This window comes from Etheostoma spectabile, chromosome 18 (assembly GCF_008692095.1).
Source record: "Etheostoma spectabile isolate EspeVRDwgs_2016 chromosome 18, UIUC_Espe_1.0, whole genome shotgun sequence".
Taxonomy (NCBI): Eukaryota; Metazoa; Chordata; class Actinopteri; order Perciformes; family Percidae; genus Etheostoma; species Etheostoma spectabile.
Window position 1 is genome coordinate 24,013,704 of NC_045750.1, and position 11,491 is coordinate 24,025,194.

General features: G+C 40.8%; 1 protein-coding gene across 2 annotated transcripts in view; it reads left to right on the plus strand.

The window, feature by feature from the left end:
• Positions 1 to 11,491, plus strand: part of clic5b (chloride intracellular channel 5b) — a 17,252-nt gene that overhangs the window by 3,842 nt on the left and 1,919 nt on the right. Inside the window, exons 1-6 of one of the 2 annotated variants that reach the window (XM_032543616.1) lie at positions 1,857 to 2,225; positions 6,764 to 6,873; positions 6,960 to 7,085; positions 7,726 to 7,832; positions 8,076 to 8,257; positions 11,143 to 11,491. The exon at positions 11,143 to 11,491 is cut by the window's right edge and continues 1,919 nt beyond it. In XM_032543616.1, the coding sequence (XP_032399507.1) occupies positions 2,175 to 2,225; positions 6,764 to 6,873; positions 6,960 to 7,085; positions 7,726 to 7,832; positions 8,076 to 8,257; positions 11,143 to 11,307 (741 nt within the window). In that variant the 5' untranslated portion in view covers positions 1,857 to 2,174 and the 3' untranslated portion in view covers positions 11,308 to 11,491. Of the gene's footprint in view, positions 1 to 1,856; positions 2,226 to 6,763; positions 6,874 to 6,959; positions 7,086 to 7,725; positions 7,833 to 8,075; positions 8,258 to 11,142 lie in introns of those variants that run through there. The other variant, XM_032543615.1, reaches the window with a different exon arrangement.

Genomic DNA, 11,491 nt, shown 5'->3' on the forward strand with positions numbered 1-11,491 from the left:
ACAGACAGACAGACAGACAGAGAGAGAGAGTGAGAGAAAGAGAGAGAAAGAGAGAGAGATAGAGACATGGAGAATTGTAGCAGAGGGTGTGGAGCAGGAACATGGAGGCAGCAGGTGACTCCAACCACCGATCCAGAGCCAGAAACACCTGCAGGAAGCGATAGGAGGAGAGAGGAGAGGGCAAGACTCTGGGAAAGGGAAGAAGTTGAGTTAGTAACATGAATACACACTTCCTGTACTTAAGTAGAAGTAAAGATACTTGTGTTAAAAAATACTCCAATAAAAGTAGAAGTACTGATTTAACTTCTTTACTCAAGTAAAAGTAACAAAGTGGCCTACAGGCTTGGAAATGTACTTAAAGTATAAAAGTAAAAGTAGCCTTGTGAATGAATTTTTTATACAAAGCTACCTGGACCAGACACATGTTACTAGAGTGCAAGCTGAGCACCCATGTCAGTGGACATGGAAAAAAGGCTCTTCATGTGTCATTGGCTACAATTTAAATGGATGTATGCCAATGGGCCTACAACATCCCAGATATGATTATGATGATTGTGACAGAGAAAGGGACTCCAGGTTAATAAGAGTCTGACTGAGCAGCAAGATATGAATTCAGTTGTGATTCTGTGATTTGGAAAGGTGTTCGCCTCTCCAAATCATATCCAATCAAATGCATTTACCACAGGTGGACACCAGTCAAGGTATAGAAACATCGCAAAGATAATCAAGAGAAATGTGAGGTACCGGAGCCGAGTTACAAGTGTTGTAGCGAAGGGTCATGGATGCCTTGCACTTTTTAATTGCGCAACAAGTTAACCTACAAGTATAAATAAAGTGAACCTGGGTTGTGACATTTCAGTTTGTTTCTTTTCAAAACATTCACAAACATTTGATGGTGCAAAGACATGGAGTTGCGCCCATTTGGAATGAGTTTTTTCTCCATTTATTGATGCTAAATCTGGCAGTTTGAAGACTTTTGAATAACTTTAAATCTGAAAACTTTTGCCTCAGCTCATTATCAGGCATTGTTTTTCACATGTGGGTGCTGTGAGGCCTATTGAGACTGTAACAGTGATTAAGGCCTATACAAATGAAACCTAAAATAACACATTTAGAAAGTACATTTTCCCCTCGCAAACACTGATAATGAACACTGTGGCCCAGTAATTGGTTTGAGCTGCGTGTTGGTGTGTCAGCCAGGAGAGGGGGCTGCCCTATAAATAGAAAAATTAGCTCTAGCTTCTCTCCTTTCACTGCTTTCATCTGATTACAGATGATTGGGTATGTCTCTTAGAATCCCCTCCCAGTGCAAATTAAGCTACTAGTGAGCACCACTCAATTTCTTCAATATGTGACAAAGATTGTTGCAGTCAGACAGACCTGCTTATATTTTTGTCCCCCTACATCGGCTCTTTTTCCGTCAATGAACGCCAATTCCTGCCTCAAAACCAAAACCAAGCATCAATAATTCACAGAGGAATCCTCTCCCCAGCTGGTGATCAAATATAACCTGCCTCATTCTGCCAGAGTCAAAGATGTGAACACGCATTAAATATAAATGCTGCTGCTCGCTCACTCACAGAACAGACAGAAAGTGACACAAATAACTTTTTTAGCACATTATTTTGACATTAACTCACGAGCGATTATATTTTTTGACTCAATGTTTTGTGCCTTGAAAAGTAACTTAAAAGTAACTCTGACCCCATGAAGACAAGAGAAAAAGAAGAGAGTGAGGTGACCAGGTTAGGAGAGACGAGACTGATAAGAGAGGAGGTGATGGTAGTGGTGTGTGTTAGAGGGGAGTTTGGTTGCAGCTGTGGGAAGAGAGGGATGGGACTCCACCCCCCTGGTTATAGACTGACACCTGTTTTCCACTTTGTGTCAGTCAGTGAGAGCCAGCTCTGCTCTCCATCTGTGTCTAAATCAGAGCGCAAGGTTCCACCTGCCACCTGGACGGGACACAAACAAGGGAGAAACACCAAGAAGGTAGTGGAGATCTTGAATCAGGGAAAACCAAAAACAGCGTCTTAAGGTGTGAGGGATCACTGTCAGCCGTGAGAGGATAATCTGGGTTTTCTTCATCTTTTTTTCTGGAGGATGTAGACCTCCAAGGATAAGGACTGCAGTTCAAAAAGAGAAAAGAATCAAAGTGACAGCCAGAACCAGGCATCATGTCCACTAACAGTCAAGACAGAGACCCTGATATTGAGCTTTTTGTCAAGGTAAGGCCAGAACTATGGTTACATAATGTTCCAAAGTTACGTTTTGATGGAAGATGGAGACAGTATGTGAGCAGGATTTTCAGTGTCGCACCAATGTGTTGTGGAAAGCTTGTGTAACTCAATAGTGGAGGTAGAGTTACCGCGGCACTGGCACACCGTTCTCTGTTGACCCAGGATTTGGATGTGACAGTGATACTGAAGCTGCTTGTTGCTGTGGTACCTTTACTCCATATTTCTCCACAGCCAATTGAATCAGCCGCTCTGCTCAGTCCCTGTGTCCCTGTTAATATGTTTGTGTAGGTGATCACTGATCAATACATGTTCCAGATTAGCACCTGAAATAGAGCAAACATGAACAAAAGTGCCATTTTGGCATCAGCAGACACAGCTGTGTTGTTTTGTTCTCCACAGTTAGGTGCACTTCAGGCCCTGTGGGAAATGTTAGAGGCAGATGAATATACCTGAGGCAGGTGGAAAGGTTCATCGCTGATGTGCCGCCTGGATGCACTGACCCAATTAGTAGGTGTGCAGTCAGCTTCCAGCCAATCCACCTCCTAGGAAACCGCCCAGCTGGGTAACTGAAGGTTCACTGACACTGGGCTTGTATTGCCCTTCTAACCCATGCACAGTGCTCCTCTGTTTTCCCAGTGCATAAAAATCTTTCTTATTTCCAGAAAGCAATGCTAAATGCTAAATGCTAAATGCTGTAGCTAGATCATTTGTGTTTTGTCTTACATTTAGTTTCTAAGCCAGGGGCCTCAAACTCAACGTCACTAAGGGCCATGCTGAAAAATGAGAATCACTCAAAAGGCCAGACATGTATAGTTTGACATGTATTTTTATTTTAAAGCAAAGAAGTGAACGTTTTTGACTATTATAGCATGTCTCATATGTAGCCTTACCGTTTGTTCATGGGCATGATAAAAACATTTTTCCCAGTGGAAACGTCATCATTCACCTCACTTCCTGTGGGAATCGGAGGTGGGAAAGTGGGGCTAGAGTTGGTGACGCGTTTTTGACAACTGACGTACAGAAACGCAGCCGACAATCGTTCAAATGCGTTGAATGGTTAGAAACTTTTCCGAAATATAGAAAATTCACGCATGCATGTAACATATTTTGCCAACGTCCACAATGGGCCATTGATTTAGGTTGTAGTCGTCCACAGAGATGGAAAGTAACAAATACTTTGTTACTGGACTCAAGTAGATTTTTCAGATATTTTTACTTTACTATTTTTTTTGGGCGAATTTTTACTTCTACTTCTTACATTTTACAAAATTGACAGACAGAATGGCGATTGTTGAACGTCCTTGCTCATTAAGATAATGTAATTAATAATGGGTTTATTGTGATCATTTACTAGCATATATGATTCCTGTGCATTGTGTATGGTAGCCTTTACCACATACACAGCCATAGCAGAGCTACCCATGTCCTTGATTTTAATAAAGCATCAACAGAGAGAAGTTGTCTCCGTCTGTGTTTTAACAGACACACCCGGGGCCAAGTTGGAAACCAGAATCAGCTTCAAATCCAGTTCTAATCTAGTCCTCACTAAGTTTAAAATAACTTGACTGGAGTTAGTTATTTATTTTTGCGTCATCAATACCAAATTGAATCTAAGTGGATGGGAAGAAACACATACTTCACACATAATCACACTTGAATTCATATCTTGCTACTGGGTCAGAATCTTATTAACCTGGAGTCCCAGTCTCTGTCACAATAAATAAGCTGTATGTTTTATATATGTTTTAGGCCTATTGGCAGACAGTCATTTAAAATGTAGCCAATGACATATAAAGAATAAAGACTAAAAAGCCTTTTTTCCATGTCCACTGTAGTTTCTCAGCGTGCTCTCTAGTAACCTCTATCTGGTCCAGGTAGCTTTGTCATCCACACGGCTACTTTTACTTTTATACTTTAAGTACATTTCCAAGCCTGTACTTTGTTACTTTTACTTGAGTAAAGAAGTTAAATCAGTACTTCTACTTTTACCAGAGTATTTTTTAACACAATTATCTGTACTTCTACGAGTATGGGAAGTGAGTACTTTTGCCATGTCTGGTCGTCCATTGGTTTCAACAGAGTAGCTTAAATGAGATCTACAAGTTATTTTCTATTGCCAGTAACAAGTAAACCAATTCAAGTCAAGCAGACTTGAATTGAGTTTTGAGCTCTTGTACAAACTGTAGTGAGGAAAGTAATGCGTAGTTAAAGAGCTTTGGGGTGTCCTTTGTTATTGTGTCCTCCATGTTTTCACACACCTGATGCTCTAGGCAACATTTGGTGGCCAACAAGTGCCTTATCTTATAGATATTTTTAAAGCATGGTACTTATTGGGCAAAGTGTACAATTATGTTCATTTTAATGAGAAAAGCATTCATGAAGTGCTTTAGAAAAGAATACTGGAAATGAAATGGAAACATGTAATTCAATTCAAAATATCACTCTGAGCCTGATCAGCTGAGCGTTCTACTGGGGAAAAAAAATGCATTTAAATGTGAAAGTTTAAAGTTGATTCATCACGGAAAAACTTAAAAACATACAAACATGAGGAATTGTTTTGTTTACATTGCCCTGGGAATCTTACATGTGCGGTAAGACAAACCAAGAACTCCAAAACCCAGTTCTAGTAAAGCATGCATGCATACAGTATGTATGTGCAGGATCATATGGAGTACCATTGCCTCCAGCGGAGCCCCCTCATCATCAGATCTCTCAGCGGCTCCATGCCCTCACACTCCTTGTGCCTACAGTTGTGTGTGTGTGTGTGACAGCTTTTGTCCTCCACGTTCTAGATCTTGATTGGCTATTATCAGCGCTTGTGTATTGTGTTACTGCCGTGCTGCTGAGCCTAGCCATAACAATGCACGGCCATGAGCATCACATGTACTCAGGCAGCGCGACAGCACCGAGCATCAATGGCTGGCGTACATACAGTCGGCTCAGCTACTTTTACAGCGACAGCTGTTCTCTGGCGTTTTCCACTTTGCTGTTTTATCTTTTCATTTGTGAAGTGACTGCTTCTAAGTGAATCATGTTTTTGTGATATTTGCCATCTCAGGGATAGTAATAACGGAACTGCATATAAGTTAAATGGTTTAATTTCCAAATCCTTAATATAATAAATGAAGGAAACTAGCTCCACTGCAAAATCTCTGTTGACCGGTGAGGTCATTGCACTTAATGTGCCCTGTGTTGTGAACCTCTCTGGGACTGCAGGGCCTGCAGGTCTGACCCTGCACCCTGTGCCCCGTCGGCCAGTGAACCAGCTGCTGGAATCACTATGTATAATTCAGATGGGCCAGTGGGTCAGGTGTCACTGCTGGTGCTCTTCCGCGTATCCATACACATGATATCGACGCGCAAAGTCACAAAGGGATTATATCAGTAGTGTCGCTGTAGAGAGAAAAACCAAACGATGAGGTTATTTTATGGGAATAAAACCTCTGGAGCCATTGATGAGCTTATTTTAAAATCACTTGGAGTAATGTCAACATTTTTCTTTTTGGTATCTGACAGTGAGAGTATATATGCCCAAATCTACCTCATTTAGTACAAATAGAATAATAGTGTACTTTTGCTTTGACTCTCTTCTTATCAAAAATTTGTATCAGGGATGTGTGTTTGCGTAGTGTTGACATTTCTACTCATGACGCTTCTCTGAACAACCTTACTGGTCAAATCAAAGTCAAAGATAACTAAATCCAGTATGTGTTTCTTTGTTAGTAGCAAGTCTGTTTTCAAAGAGAGGACCGCGCCATTAAAGATTTTCGTAGGGGGGATGTTCCTCCTCATAAAAAGGTTTGCTGGAGCTGAATCCTTCTAGCTTCTGGGGTGCAGATCTGTGGTCAAATGTGTGTGTTTCTGATCCTCAGTTTTTTTTAATGATGTCTAGGGCTGCCACTAACAGTGATTCTCATTATTGATTATTTTGACAATTATTTTCTCAATTCATTGTTTTGTCAATGAACCACCAGAGAATAGTAACACAAAAAATACATCACTATTATCATGAGCCCAGGGTGATGTCATCAAGTGTCTTGTCATTTAGAATGAACCATTTGAAATCCTGAAATCAATAAAATGATTGGCATTATTACACACTATTACACACGCGCGTACCCCGGCGTTGCCACTTGCTTGGCAGTAAAATTGTTATACCTACATGGACATAACCTAACATGGACTCTGATCCTCTTATCCAGCCTGTTTCCGCCTTCACATGACCTCAGACTGAACCCCAGTCCCAGTCCCACTATCTCGCTTCCGCTTTGGGGCCCTGTGACGCGGATAGGCCACCAGCCACCCCGGCCGGCAGCCAATGAGCTGACAGGATCAGATTATGACATAACATAACAATCTTGAAGATTTTCCTTTAAATGCATCTTTGTAAAGTCCCTATCTGTTGCTTATTGGCATAGGTGCCGCCAAAGAGAATGGACCAGAGATCATGGAGATAGCAACTTTAGGTCTATGGCTATATTTGTGATATTTCATTTCCCTGATTCTGTCCTCTTGTTTGTGTGCAGGCGGGCAACGATGGAGAAAGCATCGGCAACTGTCCCTTCTCTCAGCGCCTCTTCATGGTCCTCTGGCTCAAAGGAGTCGTGTTTAACGTCACCACCGTCGACCTCAAAAGGTTAGAATCCACAGAAGGCAAGCTTCCAGCTCACCAAAGCGTATGCACTCCCCTATGACATACAGCTTTCTCTTTGTCCCGTGCAGAAAGCCAGCGGATCTGCACAACCTGGCTCCGGGGACGCACCCTCCTTTCTTGACTTTCAACGGAGAAGTCAAGACCGATATCAACAAGATCGAGGAGTTCCTGGAGGAAACGCTCTGTCCTCCAAAGTAATTCAACTGGAAGGTTTAACAACACGTAGTTTACAGTATCGCTGACTACACTCACGCTGCTTTTGGCTTGATTTATTCCACTGCAGTGACACTGTTGAAAGGGCAGGAAACATTTCAGTCCAATAAAAGCGAATACGTGCTGCATTTAATGAAGACTGATGTGATACGGTATAACGCTTTGTTGTTTATGGCTGTTGTAAAACTTTTGTGAATGAGTATATATGCATCCCAGGCACACAAACAAGAACTATATGTGCTTTATTGAGCCACAGTATTGGTGTAATTTTAGGCAAATTAAGACAGGTTTATTGTATTTTGTTATTGTTATTAACACCAAGAAGAAAAGAAAATCAGTACAGTGTGTGAGCAGTTGCAGAGAAAAACGTCAGATCAACTAAATCTCTCTTTTATTGCCTGTAAAGTTTTTTGCATTATAAATGGACCTTAGTGTGAGAGAGCTTAGGGGGCATGCGGCCAACTCGAGTGTGTAACATGCTTTTGAGTCTGAGCTGAGCTCCAGTCCAGGTGTTAATGCTATCCAGATGGTTTGGTCTGCCTGGGTCTCTGACTGCGTCTGCTGCCCCCCCCCCCCCCCCCCCCCCCCCCCCCCCCCCCCATCACCCCAATCCCTGCTCAGGTATCCCAAACTGGCCGCCACGCAGAGAGAGTCGAATACAGCTGGAAATGACATCTTCGCCAAGTTCTCAGCCTACATCAAGAACACCAAACCAGAGGCCAACGCCGGTGGGCTGCTCTTTTTATGTCATTTACACTCCCAGACCCACACACACTCACACACAACCCAATACATCACTGCCATTATTATATTCCTCCACTAGGTAGTAGCAGAGTCCAGCATTTTAGGCCTGCTTTGACTCATACAGTATATTCTGCTGTGCTGCCACCTAGTGAGGTTATCCCCACTCACTTTTACCTACACTGGAACAGTCTTGTACCCATGCTTCTGTGTGTTTCTGTGTGTTTCAGTTCTAGAGAAAGGTTTGACCAAGGCCTTGAAGAAGCTGGACGACTACCTGAACAGTGCCTTGCCAGAGGAGATTGATGCAGACAGCATGGAGGAGGAGAAGGGCTCCAACCGGTGCTTCCTCGATGGAAACGAGCTCACTCTCGCAGACTGCAACCTGCTGCCCAAACTGCACATAGTCAAGGTAAAGAGGGGGGAAATATTCATTAATGTTAATTGGTTCATTTAACCCTCATGTTGTCCTCGGGTCAAATTGACCCGATTTCCTATATCAATGTTCTTTTTAATTCCCCAGAATAACATGATTGATTCCACACAACGCTCTTTGCCAAGTACATATCTCAACTTTCATTAATTTTGGGGTGTCTTATACAATTTGATAGCATTTGGAGAAAAAGAATTGCAGTGGTTTTGAAATAGTATTGAGTAAAAGTTGACTTATTCCAGTCTGTGATGATCCATAAACATCCATTCCTTTAATTTTAGTCGAAATAATTCCTAATTTCTGCTTTTCTAGCTCAAACATTAGGTATCATTTCCTAAAAATTAGGTTTATTGACCATAAATCAACTGTAAATAAGTGTTACGTAGTGTTGAAAACGTCAAAACAAAGTGACAAACAGAGAAAAAAAGTGTCGAAGGTGTTGAAAAAAATGTAAGAAAATTTAAGAAAACGTTATAAACATCAATAAAAAGCGTTGATTTTTAATTTTGGCGGGAAGACAACACAAGGATTAAAATCCCTGACACAAAGATGAGTATTTGATTTGTATTATCTTGAATGTCAAGTACTAATGTTTGCACAGTTTACCCACTAAGAAAGCTCCGGGATTTCCATATTCCCCCTTAAAAATGCCCAAAGACGCGCAACAACAAACTTTCCATTATATGTTTGACATATTTTAAAATTGTCATCTGTGTTTTTCTTCTTCACATAGGCCAAATAAAGATATTTCAAACCATTAATTGATGCATAAAAGTAGATTAGAATGCAAGAAATGAAATCCATGATGCTCAAAAGTTCCATGGGTGACACTCAGACCCCCCACTTTAGATATATACGGTATATATTAGAAATACATAGATATATGTTTATATATATATATATATTTAAACATATATCTATGTATTTCTAAGTACATATATCTACACATATGTGTATGTATTTCTAAGTATATATATATGCACATATATGTATGTATTTCTAAGTATATTTATTTATACTCATATATGTATGTATTTCTAAATATATATATACACATATATGTATGTATTTCTAAGTATATATATATATATATACACATATATGTATGTATTTCTAAATATATATACACATATATGTATGTATTTCTAAGTATATATATTTATATAAACATACATGTATGTATTTCTATGTATTTACATATATACAGTATACATACACATATATGTATGTATTTCTAAGTATACATATATATAAATATGTAGATATTAAGATTATTTTGTGGCCTTTTAGGCCTCTATTTGATAGGAGAACTTAGACATGAAGGGGGAGGGAGAAAGGGAGAATGACATGCAGCATAGGGCCACATGCTGGGATTGAACCAGCGGTCGCTGTAGGGAGGACTGAGCCTCTGTAAATGGGCTACACGTGTTACCAGGTGAGCTAACCAAGCGCACCACTTTAGATGTTTATGAAGTGGGGATGTATGAAGCAGCCTTTTATCCATAGTCAATGTAGTTCCTGCAGTAGATGGGGGTCAGGGAGACCCCAGTTTGGAGGGGGTCATCCCTCCAACCCTTTTAGGGCCCTATGTTGTTGATATAAACTAATACTGTAAGAGAAGAAAAAAAATCGAAATCAAGGTAAGTGTACGCTTAGAATACTTTCACCGATTTCCTTTGCTGCCAAACAGCCCTTTCTGACGGAGGGGAGCCGTTATCTCCACCTATGGTCTCTTAAAAGCCACCAAACTACTTTCAAAAACAGGACTTTTACCTTGCACAACACAGGAGATGCTGGTATACTGCGGCCCTGATTTACTTTGGTGAATCCGAACTAACGCTTTAAAACCCAGACAAACTAACCGATCAAGGAAGATTTCTTTTAGGTGGGCTTTTTTTTTCCATTAGCATTGCTGTCCCGACTACATCAGTCCATTGCTTAGCTTCCGTGTTGGTGCTCCAGCCTGCCCCTCCCAACTGGGGCCATGCTGACCACCATCTACTCTAGGTAATTAACTGACTATATAGATATGTGCTGTACCTTATAACCCCACTTTAAAAAAATCGGAACTATCCCTTTAAATTGATGTTTGAATAAGTCATAGCATCTCACACCAGCTTTTTCTTTCCTCTCCTCTTTTTTCTGGAAAAAGTCACCGCAAAATTGCTAGCGCTCATTTAAACTAACCCCCCCATCATCACATACCCTTCACCATACCTAGAGATTGGCATGGTGTCATTTCCGTTAGCTTAATAACTGGTTTGATTTGCATTGAGAGATGATCTTATGGAAAATTCCCCATGCCTATCTCTATGTAGGGTGAAGGGTGTGTGTTGATGTGGGGGGGGGGGGGTATTTTAATTCCAAAGGCCATAGGAACTTTATCAGGATGCATAGTATCCTGATCCATGAAATGACTGGCCTTTAAAAATAAAAATCTGCCTGCTTCTATGGGAATTTAACATAGGGGTGTATATACTTATGCCCGCTGTATTTTAAGGAATTTATTTATTTACAATACATTATTCATTCACAAAGAAAATTGGTGTCCTTAAAAGGATGGATTTTCCAAATTCTTTGAATTAAGGCGTTAAGATCAATTTCCAAAAGATGTATTTTTATTCCTCTTTTTAATACTACTTTACTATGCTACTTTCTCAAGCCACTGTACATGACAACCCCCCCCCCCCCCCCCCAAAAAAAAACCCAAACACCCGGGGATTGTTAAAAAGTCATTCACTTATTAACTGAAAAGAGTAAACAGGCTGAGAGTAAACAGGCTGAGAAAAAGCATGGTGCAAAAAAGCAAGTTGCAACAACTCATCTAAACCATTCCCTCGTTCCAACTTTGCCTTCTCTATCAGGTCGTTGCTAAGAAGTACCGTAACTACGACATCCCCTCAGACATGTCGGGGGTGTGGCGCTACCTGAAGAACGCCTACACACGGGATGAATTCACCAACACCTGTGCTGCTGACGCCGAGATCGAGACCGCCTACAAAGACGTGGCGAGGAGACTGGCCAAGTAACTCGCCAACCAACCCAAACAAAAATAAACTAGGAACACAAAAAACACATCTCTTTTCTACGGAAGAGGATTAGGGCCACTGGTAAAAATGGATTTGAGTTCTGACTTTAATCTAAATTCTGACTTTAATCTAAATTCTGACTTTATTCTCAGAATTCTAACTTTAATCTCAGAATTCTGACTTT